At 35.4% G+C, this 17,490-nt stretch overlaps 1 protein-coding gene and 1 long non-coding RNA gene across 14 annotated transcripts in view; one reads left to right on the forward strand and one right to left on the reverse strand.

The window, feature by feature from the left end:
- PTPRD (protein tyrosine phosphatase receptor type D) overlaps positions 1-8,834 on the forward strand; it is a 428,379-nt gene extending 419,545 nt beyond the window's left edge. For all 13 annotated transcript variants that reach the window (XM_043891355.1, XM_043891351.1, XM_043891349.1 and 10 more), the window contains 3 exons: positions 130-284; positions 3,027-3,162; positions 5,065-8,834. In XM_043891355.1, coding sequence (XP_043747290.1) covers positions 130-284; positions 3,027-3,162; positions 5,065-5,133 — 360 coding nt within the window. In that variant the 3' untranslated portion in view covers positions 5,134-8,834. The remainder of the gene's footprint in view (positions 1-129; positions 285-3,026; positions 3,163-5,064) is intronic.
- Positions 1-17,490, reverse strand: part of LOC122686210 — a 182,946-nt gene that overhangs the window by 124,973 nt on the left and 40,483 nt on the right. The window lies entirely within an intron of this gene.

The following is a 17,490-nucleotide window of genomic DNA, read 5'->3' on the forward strand; positions in this document are numbered from 1 at the left end:
AGTTAAACATGTTTCTAACTTTTTCTTCCTTTTTTTGGAAAAAATCATGCCTGCTATAACGTTCTGTGCACTGGCTGAATCCTCCTGGCCTCCTCCTCTGTGGTTGGGTATGTGGCTTTCTTTCTGAAGGACGGGCAGTCCCGAACCGTGAGGCAGTTCCAGTTCACTGACTGGCCAGAGCAGGGAGTGCCAAAGTCTGGAGAAGGATTTATTGACTTCATTGGCCAAGTCCATAAAACAAAAGAGCAGTTTGGCCAAGATGGACCCATTTCAGTCCATTGCAGGTGAGTTAAGGATCAGGAATGATGAGTTTCCATTTGTGCTTAATGCACTAACTTTGAAAATATGCACTGTTGTCTATTCATTATTGGTACCAGTTTTCTGTGAGTCTGCATAATTGAGATTTTATTTTTCTCAGAAATGTATTGTAAAGCCTAAAGCAAAGACTCATTTCTCTTTCTTTCCACAAAGTGAAAATAATCAAGGAAGATTTCTATCCTCAAATTTTACCTCTTGTAGCAAAGAACCAAACTATGTTTATCCTTGCCTGTTTTACCGTATCAGAAATTATTGGTATATCCCTGAGTGATAATTTGTTCAGTTTATCATTCCTTAGCTTTTTTGCTTTCATAGCATTACCCTGATAACTTTCTGTATCTTTCTCCTGTGTTTATCTTCTTGAGAAAACCATAAATAGTTATTAAGCCTTAATGACAATACTAATTTCTTGTCAGTCAATAAGTGATTAGAATGGCACCTCAGTTAACATTGCAGTGTGCTTGAAAATTGTTGCTATATCAGAAAATGAAGCACCTTCAAGTTAATTATTTTCAATAGTTTCCACAGCATTTTATAATTCAAATCATTGAAGTTAATAGAAATAGCAAGTAAATGGTTCAGAAAGGACACTTGCAATAAATGTAGTGCTTTTGGAAGTTACTATGCAAAAACCTTCTAGCAAAAGGAATTAACTCATTTTTTTAAAAAAACCTTAGTTTGTAATTATTTATATTCAAAAATCTTGAAAGACTTTGTTAAAAAATGTACTTGCTTTCCCCCTGCCCCAAATCCCAAACTACAGTTCTTAGTGATAAGGGTGATAGTGTATCAAAACAGGGGAACTGTTACACATGGGCTTCAAAATACCTGAGCGTTAGTCCCACTTCTGTCATCATGTAATAATAGCTCTGTGACAAAAGGGAAACTTCCCTAAACCTCAGTTTTCTAACTGATCTCTGTGACCCTTTCTAGCACACTACGTTTCCCAGACATGGCCTATTACAAGAGAAGCAGACCTCATTTATACGTATTTGTTATGTGTTGAGATTACCCAGAATCCTGTGCTTTAGACAACCAATCAGCATGTAGGAAATGATGCATGGACTCAGTATTCAGACAAAGTGGATGGTATACACTGGACGTGAATTACCTGGATACTCCCCTTAATTTTCCACATAATTTACCAAAATCCTAATTCAAATTTTCTAATATAAACTATAAAGAAAAGAATATATTTAACACATTTTTCTTTAACTTCAGGCATTCCCGTAAGTATAAATAAGTGTGTATATGCATGTTCCTTTTCATTGCTTTTGTCACAAAATTATTTGGATAAAGAGTACATACAAAGACTCCTTTAGTAAAAAACCATGATGTGTTATTCACATATCTTAAAGACCTGTAGATATTTCCTTTTATCTGAGAGTATTTGTAAAATACCACTTATTTTATTTATAGCTTATTAATAAAATGACAAAGTCAATAAATTCAGAAGTTATAAGGCTAGTGTCTGTTATTTTCTTGAAAGCACCTAGTGGAAAGTCAGAAGCCCTGTATTTTTGTAACATTTGAACAATGAAATCAAGGTAAAATAGATTCTGGAGTACTTGAATCATGCAAGGAAAAGATCATAAATCACAGTCTCTGGGGATTAAGAGAGACTTTCAAGGTTGAAAGCGACCCTGAAGGTCATCTACTCCATTTTGACAGAGAGCCTTGTCTGCCCCTGGATATGCTTAGCCACTGTGTAAAACCTCCCTGTGGATTTACATTTCTGTTAGGACTCTTCAGAAAAAACACAGTTTATAAAAGGACACACTATTTATATATCAATTCAAGTAAATGAATCCATCCATTTTCTACAGCCTGTACCCAAGCGTTACACATGCTGTTTAATTAGGATCTGAAAATGTAGGGATTTTTCAGATTATTCACTCTTCTCCTCATTACCTAAACCTCCAGATGCTTTCCTACATCTTAAGAACACAAAAGCTATGAATTCATTTTCTTCTCTTGCTACAATTACAATTCTGGAATTATCTTAAAACAATAAAGAAAATAGAAACCCAAAACCTTGCTAACATGGTGGAAATGATCGTGATATTTAGCTACTGAACATCTAAAAATAGTAGATAAGTGTATGTATATAGCTCAGTGGCTCTTAACAAACATTTTTTTGTTTTTAAGTTTAGAGACCCGTTTAATAATCTGCTAAAGTTACAAGTTTCAGAAACAGAAAATATATATATATACATTTACATAATCCATATGTAAAAAATATTCATAGACCCTTATGAAGACTAAATGAAGTCTTATGAAGATCCTGGTTCAGAAAATCCTGCTATAGTATCTCTTTTTGTCTCACCTTATCTGAATTATTTCATAGCTTAAAAATATTAAGCAGGCAAGGCCCAAATTTCAGGATCTGATGAAGAGTGTAAATCTATATTTATTCACCCTTCCTTTAGTCAATTTACTTTATATTTTTATGTTCCCTGGGTCTTTCCACAGTGATATATAATCCCTGTTTGAAAAAATCAGTTACTCTATATTCATTGTCACTGTTATCATGGCACACTGTCCTAAGAGTTAATCATTTTGTGAACCCAACAGTACATTTTCTGGAATATTGCTGTAGAAGATCCTAATGTAATATGGAAGCTCGTGGACATATGTCCACCTCCAGGAAAATGTAGTCATGACTGTGCGTGTCTCATCTAGTAATATTGCCTTTGTTATTATGACAGTGCGGGCGTTGGAAGAACTGGAGTCTTCATAACACTAAGCATTGTTTTGGAAAGAATGAGATATGAAGGAGTAGTAGATATCTTCCAGACTGTCAAAATGTTAAGAACACAACGACCAGCCATGGTGCAGACAGAGGTGAGAAAAATCTCCAGGAGGAGGTCATATCTCAAGAGCCAGATAATGGACTTTATTTGCCAAGATCTCCTAGAGTCCAGAGACTTTCAACACTAGAGGCAAAATACAGGGAAATACTGTGGGAAAAACATCCAATTGTTTAATATTTTTGAACCTTATCCCCCTGCCCTTTGTAAATGGGAGTGGCAGTGTCAACATCTTAGAGCTGGTTTGGAAGTTATCTAAGATAATGTATCAGGTTGAAACATGTTAAATTTTCAGTGTTTGGTCATTCAGGGCCTAGAAAAATGGCAATTTCATATAATTAATTATATATATTAAGGTGATATACATTGCACATAATTAATATATGTAAAAAGCACAAGGGTAGATAATATACCTGGTAGATAACAGACCCTTGGCCCATTTTACTTCTCCATTCCCTTTCTGTTTTGCCTAGGTAGTATCAACTGCTCCATATTTCATTTCTTAATAATGGTATTTTTAAATATTTGCACCCTGGATATGCCCTAATGAAATTAGCCTGCCATTTTCTACTCCAATAATTGATATGAAAATTCTCATATTTCTCAGGAATAATAGGAGTTCATGATTTAGTCAGTCTGGCCTGTTGACTTCACTTTAAGGATAATTTAAGTGATAGATAATGTTTCTGTTTCTCAAAAGGCCACCAAAGTGTACAGTTTATATGTATTCCTAAATTCATCACCCACAGTATGTTCCAGACTTTGATTTGAAAATAGTGCAAGCATTTGGCTTGCAATACCCAAAACATTATGTCAGCCTGACAAACTTAATAGGTATTGGGGGTGACAGAGGGAAATTGGACTTTTAAAAAGCCTTAACACTTAGCCAAGCAACTTACTGTGACAAGATAGGAAAGCAAACTCCATTTATTTTGCATTACCATTTTTATTGTAGAAAAATGCACATTTAAGCAAAATAGAAACTATCTGCTTTCAGCCCCACTGGCTACTGAAAATAAGTTTCTTCTATGGGAAAATCCTCCTTTTTGTCATCCCTTCTCATCTGTAAATTATAATTTGTCCATCTTATAATGCCCCCACTTACTCCAATTTGACAGTGTTCTTCCCTGTCTATAAAAGGACATGTTTCATACTGTTTTAGTTTAGTGTAGGTCCTTCTAGAACAGACAACTAGCAATCACACTGAATTAGGCCAAATGGCACAAGTATTTTTTGACTTGGGCAGCCAGTCTTATGATGCCATTTTCAAGGGATGAAAAGCTTGACAGTTCAACACCCTGTGTATTCAGCTTTATATGCCTGATGTTCATCACAAAGATACCTTCTGGATGCCTCCCTCACTTACATAAGCAAATCAGAAACAACAGTGAGTAATTCTGATTGCAGGCAATAAGGACTACTGTCTGATAAGATTTTTTTTTTTAATTTAGATGTTTTTGGCAATAACCCAGAAAATAAATGAACCCATAGTTTTCTCTGGACAATGTGTATCTGCATCAGCCTCTCTTAAATATGCAAACTGAGAATTACTTATCACAAGTAATTAGATAATTATAAACGACAGCTGGGACATATAAGGAGTTCACATGTTCAGTTGGTGGTGTTGTCTGGTACTACTTGGAGAACAGTTCACATAGGTCTGGAAGATAATCTTCACAGGAGCCGTCACTACTTTGGGATTAGGAGACTATTTTAGGCAGATTGATTGGTAGAGTTAATAAATAGCTGTGTGGCCAATGGTTCTTTGCTTAAAAGAAAACAGTTGGGTCATTGGGTTGAATGGATTGGCGAAAGTAGTGATTTTGCCCTCCACTAGATGTAACTTTGTCTTCCAGCATCGATTTCCATTTTCTGTTAATAATGGACTCACGGCCCCTTTCCCCCACCCCCCCCGCCCACGCTTTGTCTCCTGCAGGATCAGTATCAGTTCTGCTATCGAGCCGCGCTAGAGTACCTGGGCAGCTTCGATCACTATGCAACGTAGAAACCCCTGACCCACTTTGGATTTTTACTGCAGGCCCTTCAATATCCATGGAGTCTCTTCTGAGCCATACAGGGCACTTGAGAAGTCCTTCTTAACTTCTAGCTAACAACCACTTATTGGGACTATCACACACAAAACAAATTAAAAAAAAAAAAAAAAACACAAAACAACAAACTCTTCTGGGTGGACCAAGAATTCACTGTTTAATAATCTAACCTGAAAAATAATAAAAGAGAATCCTGACTGAGGAGGCATCTGAAGGATTTTATTTACAGATACCTCAAGGATTCAAAATAAAGGGAAGAAGAAATCACAGCAAAGAACCGCCATCTTGTTCAGGATTGTGTGACGGGTGTGAGAAATGGCCTGAGTGCAGCAGCTCAGGGCAAGATCTTTGCTGGCTTCTCATGACAAAATGGACTTGCTTCGACATCGCCCCTTCCCACCATACTACTCATGATAACATTGTAGGGGGTAAGGGGGTGGGGAATGTTTAAAAAGAAAGTCTTTGATTTAGTTTTTTAGTCTTGTAAAGATACTGCTGACCTGTGCTTCATTTTTAACTGTGTAAACTTTTTTTTAACAAAATGTATCATTCGATAAAGTGAAATTTTAAAAAAGTTACATAACTGTTCATTTTTTATTTCCAAATTGTAGGTTTTTTTAAGCTGTAGAACTGTTATCTGTAATATCTTGCTGTAGAAAAATACCGAATAATTTGAAAATTTGCACATTTTTGTGCAATATTCTTAATCTACAGTATTGGTCTCGTCTGATATTATTTTTACACTTGTGTTTGGTTTTCGTTCCTGAGAAAGTACCCATTCTCTTCAAATAATCAAAGAGAACTTTGTTTTGTTTTGTTTTTTTGGAATCAACAGGGAGGCGCAAAGTATAAAGTTGCTGCTAACATATATACATATATATCCATATTTTATAGGGGTGTCTATGTATATATACAGTTTGTCCACACAAAAAGATAGATACAGCTATCATTCAGTTCTTCCATGATTTAGTTTTTAGTTTTTTAAGGTAGAAAAGCTATTGTAACATCTTTTTCAATTTGCTATTAATTTTATGACATACTGATATTTCTTAATATCACACAATTTTAATTTTTAAGGGAAATGAGGAATGCACATCAGTGATTGTCAAACCTCACCCCCTTAATTTCCTACCCAATCTCCCCCAACCCCTCACTCACCCACCTAATCATAATGACAAATACTATTTTGTTAGCCAGGCTTCCAACAAAGTTCAATATTTCTAACACTCTAGTGCAATAAAACATTATTAGATATCTAAGAGGTGTGCATGTGGGAAAGGTCAGTGCATATCCCTTTAGGAGGGGAGAATGTTGTAATATATCAGCTATCAAGATGTTTAAAAAACAGTGTATTCAATCGTATATTGTCTATAGTATGTGCTATGAAATTTGCATTTATGATATGTAACAGGGGCAAAGCCAAACTCATGTTACTCTGTTCAGTCAGAAACTTTTCTTTTTTTTTTTTTTTTTGTGGCATACAGCATTCCTGGGAAGTGCTGTACTTTGTTGTCTTTTGGTTTTAGTTTTGCATTTAGAGTGCCTTATAATTGATGCCTATTTTAATAGCATTTCTTTTTAGCTTTTGGTTCATATTTTCATTCCTTGTTCATATGTGTTTCTCTTCCAATTAAAGTATTATCTGTTTACCACATGTACAAAAACTCTTTGAATAATATGCATTCCTAGTTTTAACCAAGTCGGGGATGTTAGTGATTGTACCAGCCCAAAGCACTTGGATAAGCAGGGCCCTTCTTCCTTTCATAACCACCAACATCAGGAAAAGCTACTTGTTTTATTTGTAATCCCTTCCAAATCTGCTCTGAAACATTCAGTAACTGCACCAAATTCATTAACAAACACCACTGTCAACTTTGAACATATTTACTATTCCATTAGGATTTTTCTAAAAGAATTTAAAATATATATATATATATATTTACACATATCCCCCCAAATTTTTGACACAATTTCTATAGGAAGCCATGAATGATGGCATGAGTTTGCCATATCTTACATGATTTTAAAGAACACTCAAAATATTCAAGGAACTCTTCGAGTTTTGGTATAATATTTCGATTTAATATTAGCTTCATTGATGTTCTGCATGGAAGGATTTTTGTTTTCTACATTTCCCATCACTGGCAGAATGAAATCCAAGAGACCAAACACTTGCAAGCATCATATTTGAGCACTTTTGTAAAAAAGAGGAAAAAAAGCTGAGAAAAAAAAAGAAAAAAAGAAATAAAAAAGAAAAAAAATATAATACTTAAAAAAAAAAAGTATCTAGAAGGCTACCTCAGAATGAGACTCTCTAACCTACATCAGAACCAGAGAAGAATGTGCACTATGTGGGTCAGTTGTTTTCTTTGAGTTTGTATCTTTTGGAGAATTATCCAAGTGCCAGATTACTCAGTGCTATACTTTTCATTCAGTGAAACAAAGGGGGTCAGACGTTGCGTCATGCAGACGTGCCGTGTTGGACATGTAGGATCTGATGGTGTACTGCACGCCAGACCATTGGCCAATGAGCAGTTTCTCTCCCTGAAGCTGAAACTGCTCATGTGGCAAAGGGGACGGGGAGAATGATCACAGGAAGAAAATGTATGGGATGCACACCACAGACGAGCGAGGAGGAGACTATTCCAGGTACCTTGCTATTCAGGAGCTGTTCCGAGAACTAACTCCCTTACTGTCATTGATGTGCATTCCACTGTGCTTTTCTGTACAACCATTCTACTTTATTTTCCCAGGTAAACATCTTTATCTACCATTACCATCAACTTTCAAGTTTTCAATTATTTTCATCATCATAACCAGTACGGTGCTATTATTTACCTATGTATGTGTAGTTATGTATAATTTTGTAATTAGTTACAATGGTAAAAAAAAATCAAAATATATAAAAAAGTGATTTGTACAGAACTTTATTTTAGCTCTTTTTTAAAAATGATTTGCATGGTTAGACAACGGCAAGGACAGCCAGGGGAGGGAAGGGCCTCTAGGGAACTTTGCACTTTCTATACCTTTGTACTATGCACTGCCCTATTGATTCTACACCCAATAATGTTATTACTTGAACCCATCTGTAAGAAACTGCTTCAGAAATTCATTTGTGTGTATGTAAATAACTCAACATAGAAACAGGAAAGGAAAAATTCTGTGCTAATATATGGGTTTTTTTCTTTCCTGTTCTTTTTCTTTTTGGTTTCGCTTTGCTTTAGGCCCTTCTTTTTATTTTTAATAATCTTTTCTTTTTCCTGTTTTGGGTTTTAGTTTCCTTTGGGTTTATGGGTGCCCTGATACTCCAGCAGAGATCAGAAGGCTACAGTCCATCCTATCCATCTGTTATGTGGCTTTGCCATCCAAGCTTGGAGTGTCTTTACAAAGATAATAACAGTTGTGTTCTTTGCTCTCGTTTTGGATGCATAGACTGAAAAATTAAAAAAAATAACTTGTAAAATGGCTTGTTAAAAAAATACAATTACCTCTAATTAGTAGTACGCGTAAATGTTTTACAGAATGAAAGGCGTGCTTTTTATTTTCTTACTTCGTTACATTGGTGGCGAAAGAAGTCTGTATGAAAATCAGTTCTTTGCTGACACAAGTTCCATTTGTTACAAATGAATTCTAATAAAAACGTCAGTGTTATGCAGCCCTGGCTTTTGCTTCTGTCCACTCAAGCACTTCGGTTTTGAAATGATTATATATGTTCCCTCTTCTCCTTTGACTATCTAGTTAGTTCCTTGATACTAATAGTAATTCTTCTTACCAAGAGGCTGCTATCTACAGGTGTCTGCACTGAGGTGAACACCTTTCACTGGTAAGCAAACTGATGCTTAAAGAAACAGTTTGCCCAAGTTTACAGGCAAAGAAAGAGGCCTTGGTATCTCTCAAATTATAGATGATGGGCAATCTTTAATTCTGATGAAGATGACTACTATATACATATACATGCATTACAATGTATATACATATTATCTTGAAACAACTGGCATCTCTCAGGCACATAAAAAAAAAATGTTTGGGAACATGACTAAGAAAATACTTGGCTTGGATTGTTTATGCAGTTATGGGTCAGACCTGTTGTAGGCATTGGGAAGGCAGTACCTCCCAGTCAACAAATGAGATACTTCATAGAGACTGCAGTCTAGGGAGAGAGGCTGGCATTAAATGATAAATTTATGCTCTGACAAGTGTTATAAGAGAAAGTAGAGATTCATGAAATTAGGACTTTATATTGTAAGGGACAGAAACCCTGACTTGGCTTAAAAGAAAAGGAAAGTATTTTTTGGCTTATGTATTTAAAGATTAGGAATGGACTTACACTGCAAGAGTAGGAACATATAATCTTCAGGAACAATTGGCTCAGGTGCTATCTTTAGCAGTTGGCATCTCTCCTTATCCCAATCTGGTTTCTACTTTCAAGTGTCAGTTCTAAGCAATCTATGTGGTCCCTGAAATCTCTGGGATTTTAACATGAAAAAGCAGGCAAGTGGAAGAGTTTACTTTCCAACAGTACAAACAGAAACACTTGAACAGAATGGATGCCTGCTGGCCTTCACTGATGTGACCTGGGGAAAGTGAACATCTCAGGATCACAACTAAGGGTAGGAAAAGATAACGTGCTCATTGAGTTGCCAAGTCAAGCAGGATGTAAGGTCTATTGTGAATAGACCTAGAGACTGTCATACAGAGTAAGTCAGAAAGAGCAGAGCAGAACAAATATAAGGTTGTTTATATGTATAATCTTCCATAAATGTGGAATCAAGAAAAATAGTACCGATGAACTGATCTGAAAAGCGCAAATAGAGACAGAGATGTAAAGAACAAACTTACGGATACCAAGCAGGAACAGGGATGGGGTGGGATGAATTGAGAGACTGGGGTTGACATATATGTGGTACTTTGTTAAAATGGATAACTAATGAGAACCTACCATATAGCACAGGGAAGTCTACTCAGTTCTCTGCGGTAACCTAAATGAGAAGGAAATCTAAAAAAGAGGGGAATGTATGTATACATATAACTGATTCACTTTACAGCAGAAACACAACATTGTCAAGCAACAATTAAAAAAAAAAAGAATGTAAGGTAGCTGTCACCTTGCCAAATAGCAATCAATGTGGTGGGACCAAACATAAAACTGCAAATAAACCTAATGAATTAAAGTAAGGCAAAGTACAGGTATGCTGGGTAATGTTACAATTACTTGTTGCCACGGAAATGATGAGGGAATGAAACAATACCATTATCCAAAAAGTATTTTGTAAATGTTGATACTAAATAGACAATTAGGCTCTTTTTTTCCTTTTTTTTTTTCTTGTTCTCACCTAAACTGTTTCTTGATTTTATAGATTTAGTCACTTGATTGATTGATTGTGTAAGCATACAATCCCTAACCAGAAAAACAGACAAAAATTTCAAGATGAATCATACTTAATATTCTGATCATTGTGATGCATTAAACAGATGTTTGGAATGCCAAAAACAATGAAATAGCTTATTTCACACATGTATACACATGCAGCAATTATTAGTTAATAATGGAAGAACCCATCCAAAATTTTTGCCTGGAGAATCTCAAGGACATAGAGCCTGGCAGGCTACAGTCCATGGGGTCACAGAGTTGGACACGACTGAAGTGACTGAGCACACATGAACAATAATTAGTTTAGGTCTGTTTTCTTGGTCATATTTATGGTTAGACTTCATAAGTTAAGAGGATTTCAGTAAAGCATAATAATTCATCAAATTATAAATCTAAAACATATTTAACATCATAATTTTTTAAGAGTTTCTGCAAATTCTAAGAAAGCAAATACAGTAAGGAAACACTATCAATCTGAAAATATAGATTTTATCATTTGTAGTAGCAAAATAAAAGTGAAAAACCCTAAATATCCAATAATAGGAAACGATCAAGGAAAAAAGTATATATGTGGAATAATATGTATATAATACACTGCCACTTAGTCATTAAGTTGTTGAATAGTTTGTGGGAAAAAATTATAGCATGAAAAGTCATTAAAAGGAGGTATAAAATTATCTATACACATTAAAATAGAATAAATGGAAATAAATGCATCAGTTACTAAATGATAACTGTGATAAATTTATATTGCACTTTCTACATTTTCTAAAATTTCTAAAATTGTTATAATTATTTTAATAGCAAAGTAGGGGTGCTTTAAAATATATGAGAAGATGGAGTAATTTTTAAATATCAATATAAAGAGGCAAGAATGGAGAGAGAGAAAAAAAAGAATTCAGGAAAGAATCTAGGACAGGTGGGACAAGTAGAAAATAATAATATGATAGATTTAACAAAACAAAAATTACATTAAATGTAAATGTAGTATATCCAGCTTAAAAATGTACACTGTAGTCTAGATATATAGTGCTTATAAAAGTATAAGAATGATAAAAGTAAAAGAAAGCCAAGAAATATGCCATCCAAATAACCAAAAGAGTGCTGTGCTATTATTAATTTCAGCAGTAGCATTACCAAATAATAAGTCAATTCCCGATTGAAAAATCTTCACTGCACCAGAAAGATGTAACAATTACGTTTGTATGTAATTAACAGCTTCAAAATGGAGACAATAAAATTAGAACTAAATAAAATTGGATGCATAATCACAATCATAATGGGAGTTTTAAAACATTTCTCGCAGTAGTAGCTAAAATTACTATTTCAAGGCAGACCAAAAGTGTTTAGTAAGCTTATAAAGAAATATAAATAACCCAATTAACAAAATTAACCTCAGTTCAGTTCAGTTCAGTTCAATCGCTCAGTCATGTCCGACTCATTGTGACCCCATGAATCACAGCACGCCAGGCCTCCCTGTCCATTACCAACTCCTGGAGTTTACTCAAACTGATGTCAGTCGAGTCAGTGATGCCATCCAGCCATCTCATCCTCTGTCGTCCCCTTCTCCTCCTGCCCTCAATCCTTCCCAGCATCAGGGTCTTTTCCAATGAGTCAACTCTTCACGTGAGGTGGACAAAATATTGGAGTTTCAGCTTCAGCATCAGTCCTTCCAATGAACACTCAGGACTGATCTCCTTTAGGATGGACTGGTTGGATCTCCTTGCAGTCCAAGGGACTCTCAAGAATCTTCTCCAACACCACAGTTCAAAAGCATCAGTTCTTCGGTGCTCAGCTTTCTTCACAGTCCAACTCTCACATCCATACATACGGGAAAAAGCATAGCCTTGACTAGACAGACCTTTGTTTGCAAAGTAATGTCTGCTTTTTAATATGCTATCTAGGTTGGTCATAACTTTCCTTCCAAGGAGTAATCTCATGACTGTAGTCACCATCCGCAGTGATTTTGGAGCCCCAAAAAATAAAGTCTGACACTGTTTCCACTGTTTCCCCATCTACTTCCCATGAAGTGATGGGACCAGATGCCATGATCTTAGTTTTCTGAATGTTGAGCTTTAAGTCAACTTTTTCACTCTCCTCTTTCACTTTCATCAAGAGGCTCTTTAGTTCCTTTTCACTTTCTGCCATAAGGGTGGTGTCATCTGCATATCTGAGGTTATTGATATTTCTCCTGGCAATCTTGATTCTAGCTTGGGCTTCTTCCAGTCCAGTGTTTCTCATGATGCACTCTGCATATAAGTTAAATAAGCAGGGTGACAATATACAGCCTTAACACAATCCTTTCCTATTTGGAACCAGTCTGTTGTTTCATGTCCAGTTCTAACTGTTGCTTCCTGACCTGCATACAGGTTTCTCAAGAGGCAGGTCAGGTGATCTGGTATGCCCATCTCTTGAAGAATTTTCCACAGTTTGTTGGGATCCACAAAGTCAAAGGCTTTGGCATAGTCAATAAAACAGTTATAGATGCTTTTCTGGAACTCTCTTGCTTTTTCAATGATCCAGCAGATGTTGGTGGTTTGATCTCTGGTTCCTTTGCCTTCTCTAAAACCAGCTTGAACATCTGGAAGTTCATGGTTCACGTATTGCTGAAGCCTGACTTGGAGAATTTTGAGCATTACTTTACTAGCGTGTAAGATGAGAGCAATTGTGCAGTAGTTTGAGCATTCTTTGGCATTGCCTTTCTTAGGGATTGGAATGAAAACTGGCCTTTTCCAGTCCTGTGGCCACTGCTGAGTTTTCCAAATTTGTGGGCATAATGATTGCAGCACTTTCACAGCATTATCTTTCAGGATTTGAAGTAGCTTAAGTGGAATTCCATCACCTCCACTGCTTTGTTTGTAGTGATGCTTTCTAAGGCCCACTTGACTTCACATTCCAGGATGTCTGGATGCTCTAGGTGAGTCATCACACCACCGTGATTATCTGGGTTGTGAAGATCTTTTTTGTACAGTTTTTCTGTGTATTCTTGCCACCTCTTCTTAATATCTTCTGCTTCTGTTAGGTTCCTAGCATTTCTGTCCTTTATTGAGCCCATCTTTGCATTAACTGTTCCCTTGGTATCTCTGATTTCTTGAAGAGATCTCTAGTCTTTCCCATTCTATTGTTTTCCTCTATTTCTTTGCATTGATCGCTGAGGAAAGCTTTCTTATCTCTCCTTGCTATTCTTTGGAACTCTGCATTCAAATGTGACTATCTTTCCTTTTCTCCTTTACTTTTCGCTTCTCGTCTTTTCACAGCTATTTGTAAGTCCTCCTCAGACAACCATTTGCCTTTTTGCATTTCTTTTCCATGGGGATGGTCTTGATCCCTGTCTCCTGTACAATGTCACAAACCTCCATCCATAGTTCATGAGGCACTCTGTCAATCAGGTCTAGTCCCTTAAATCTATTTCTCACTTCCACTGTATAGTCATAAGGGATTTGATTTAGGTTATACCTGAATGGTTTAGTGGTTTTCCCTACTTTCTTCAATTTAAGTCTGAATTTGGCAATAAGGAGTTCATGATCTGAGCCACAGTCAGCTCCCAGTCTTGTTTTTGCTGACTGTACAGAGCTTCTCCATCTTTGGCTGCAAAGAATATAATCAATCTGATTTCAATGTTAACCATCTGGTGATGTCCATGTGTAGAGTCTTCTCTTATGATATTGGAAGAGGGTTTTTGCTATGACCAGTGCGTTCTCTTGGCAAAACTCTATTAACCTTTGCCCTGCTTCATTCCGTACTTCAAGGCCAAACATAGGAACCTGGAATGTTAGGTCCATGAATCAAGGCAAATTGGAAGTGGTCAAACAGGAGATGGCAAGAGTGAATGTTGACATTCTAGCAATCAGCAAACTAAAATGGACTGGAATGGGTGAGTTTAACTCGGATGACCATTATATCTACTACTGTGGGCAGGAATCCGTTAGAAGAAATGGAGTAGCCATCATGGTCAACAAAAGAGTCTGAATTGCAGCACTTGGATGCAGTCTCAAAAACGAAAGAATGATCTCTGTTCGTTCCCAAGGCAAACCATTCAATATCACGGTAATCCAAACCTATGCCCCAGCCAGTAACACTGAAAAAGCTGAAGTTGAACAGTTTATGAAGACCTACAAGACCTTTTAGAACTAACACCCAAAAAAGATGTCCTTTTCATTATAGGAGACTGGAATGCAAAAGTAGGAAGTCAAGAAACACCTGGAGTAACAGGCAAATTTGGCCTTGGAGTATGGAATGAAGCAGGGCAAAATTAACCTAACTGACCTATATAGACCACTAGTCAACAACTTAAGAATATACAGTGTTCAACAAATTAAGAATATATTCCATAAGAACTGAGTATCTTTTCAAGAGTACAGTTACCAAAATTGATTAGGGACTGGACCATAAAGCAAGTCTCAACAAATTTTGAGTGTTTTAATTCTATAGAGTATATACACCACATTACATATTGACCACATTACAGTTCAACTAGGAGGCTATACCAAATATATTTGGAAAATTCTCATGGTAATTAAAAATTACCCCTCTGCATAGCCAAAGGGTCAGAAAATAAATCACAAGGGAAGTAAGAAATTAGAACTGTGAAATTAGAAAACACTGCATATCAAAACACTGCATATTCCATAGCTTTGTGGGATAAAGCTAAACTGTGCTTTAGAGAGAAATGCATAGCCTAAAATGCATATGTTAGTAAAAAGGAAAGGTTGAAAACCAATGATCTTGATTCTTACAAACTAGAAAATTAGAACACTGCTAATTCTATCCCAAGAAAGTAGAAGGAAGAAAATAAGAAAAAGTAAAATTTAGTTTAAAATAGTAAAAAAAAAAATAGTAAAATTTAAAATAAATATACAAAAGAGAGTATCAATAAATCTTACAGGTAAAAGGTGATTCTAAAAGGCAACAAAATTGGTAAACCCTAGCAAAATGATGTAAATGAAAGATGAACAAACAATACTAGGAATTTGAATAGGAGCATAAAACTTTAGAACTTACTAACACTAACTACTATAAGTAACAAAGGGTCCATATTCACAATATAAAACCAACTCCTATAAATATATGTTAAAAACTCAGGCACCTCAACCCCCAATAGAAAACTAGACTTGTGTATGTCAAAAATTAAGGGGGGGAAAAAAGGTAGCCATATTGGTCAAAACAAATAAAAAATTAATAAATAATGATGGAAATGCAAGGTAAAGCCACAATGTAATGCCAATCAATACACACCCATCAGAACAGCTAATATTTAAAAGATGAACAATATCAAGTGTTGGTGTGAATCCATGAGGTCTGAGTGAACAGTCCTTACACATATACACTTCTATGGAATTTGTGTGTCATTCCCTGTTAGAAGAATGCACTCGGCTTTTCAGGATGCAATTTTACAGATAGAACACAGTTAAGCACTCTAAAGTAATGCAGAATAATATATTACATATATATATATATATATACACATATATATATACACACACACTTTATCCAGTAGTTACAGGTTGTAACTACATAATAAATAGAAATGCATGCATATGTGAATAAGAGACTAAGAAGAGAATTCAAGATTCTGTCCATTGCAACTGTAATCATAGAGCCAAAAATTCTAAATAACATAAATATCAATCCACCACAAGAATGGATAAATAAATGTTGATGTAGTGGCACAATTGACTACAGTGAATAAGTATGATCAATATAACATCAAGCAAAACATGCCACACATAAAAAATATACACTATATGATTCTCAAGTGGTTCCCTCTTGGGAAGAAAGAGGTAAGTAGTAATTAGGAGGGCAGAAAGCAAACTTCTTGGACTGGCAATATTTTATTTCTTGACCTAGATGTGGTTCCATAAGTAGTTGTTTTTGATAAATTTCTGAACTATACCTTTACTTTTATGTATTTTTCTCTATTTGTTTCATGTCAGTAAAGTTTTATTAATGGCTATTATTTATTCACACATATATATGTATTAAATCAATTAATTTTAAAAATATGAATTTTATAGCAATGTTTCTCAATGTACAGGATCCAGCCCACTCTTGGACCACAGAAATGTCATGAAATTCCACAGAAAATTTATATGGGTAAGGACCACTCATTCATAACTTGGTGAGCTATTCAATGTTGTTAAAATTTAATGTAGATATAATTGTTAACATTTAATGCAACCAAAAATATTTTTTTAGTTCTTATCATTTTTTTTTCCTATTGGGACTGGAAATAAAAGGGCTAGATGGGATATAGTGACTTTTACTCTGGGTTAGACTTGTCTCATGATTCTAAATTGTGCTGCTAGCCTATTCAGCAAGTTGAAAGTATGGATCATTGGCTACCAAGACAGACAAGCATCAGAGTACAGATGAATCAGAGCTGGATTTGTAACAGTTCAGGAAAAATAAGCTTCAAGTGCAAAGCCTATTGGTTATGACAATGTCATGTATCAGAAAGAAAAACAAAACCCTGGAATCAGATCTTGTTCAAAGACCACCTTAATCATGTATGAGCTGGGTTGGTGCTAATCAAGCTACTTAATTTTTTTTCTTGATTATGTTTTTATTATTAATGATGAAATAATGGCTAGTAAACCAATGCTATATCCACTAACAAAACTGTCACTAAAAGGCAAAAGTCAAGATGCCAAAGAACATACACCCTTCATTCACTAATATTATTTTTCAAGCTGATTAATTTTCTAAGCCTTTATTTTCTCATCTATAAGATGAAGATGAATTATCTACCTTCCAGATTTATTATACACATTAAAAATAATACAACATGCATACCAGTTATGATTCATGGAAGACATGCTCATTGTGAATAAAATAACATTTCCACGTTCCCATTAAAAAGACACACATGTCTTAAAGAACAATATTAAAGAAGGAAAATGAGTCATCTACAAAACATTTTTTAATGAATTAATATGCAGTT

Source organism: Cervus elaphus, chromosome 29 (assembly GCF_910594005.1).
Source record: "Cervus elaphus chromosome 29, mCerEla1.1, whole genome shotgun sequence".
Taxonomy (NCBI): domain Eukaryota; kingdom Metazoa; phylum Chordata; class Mammalia; order Artiodactyla; family Cervidae; genus Cervus; species Cervus elaphus.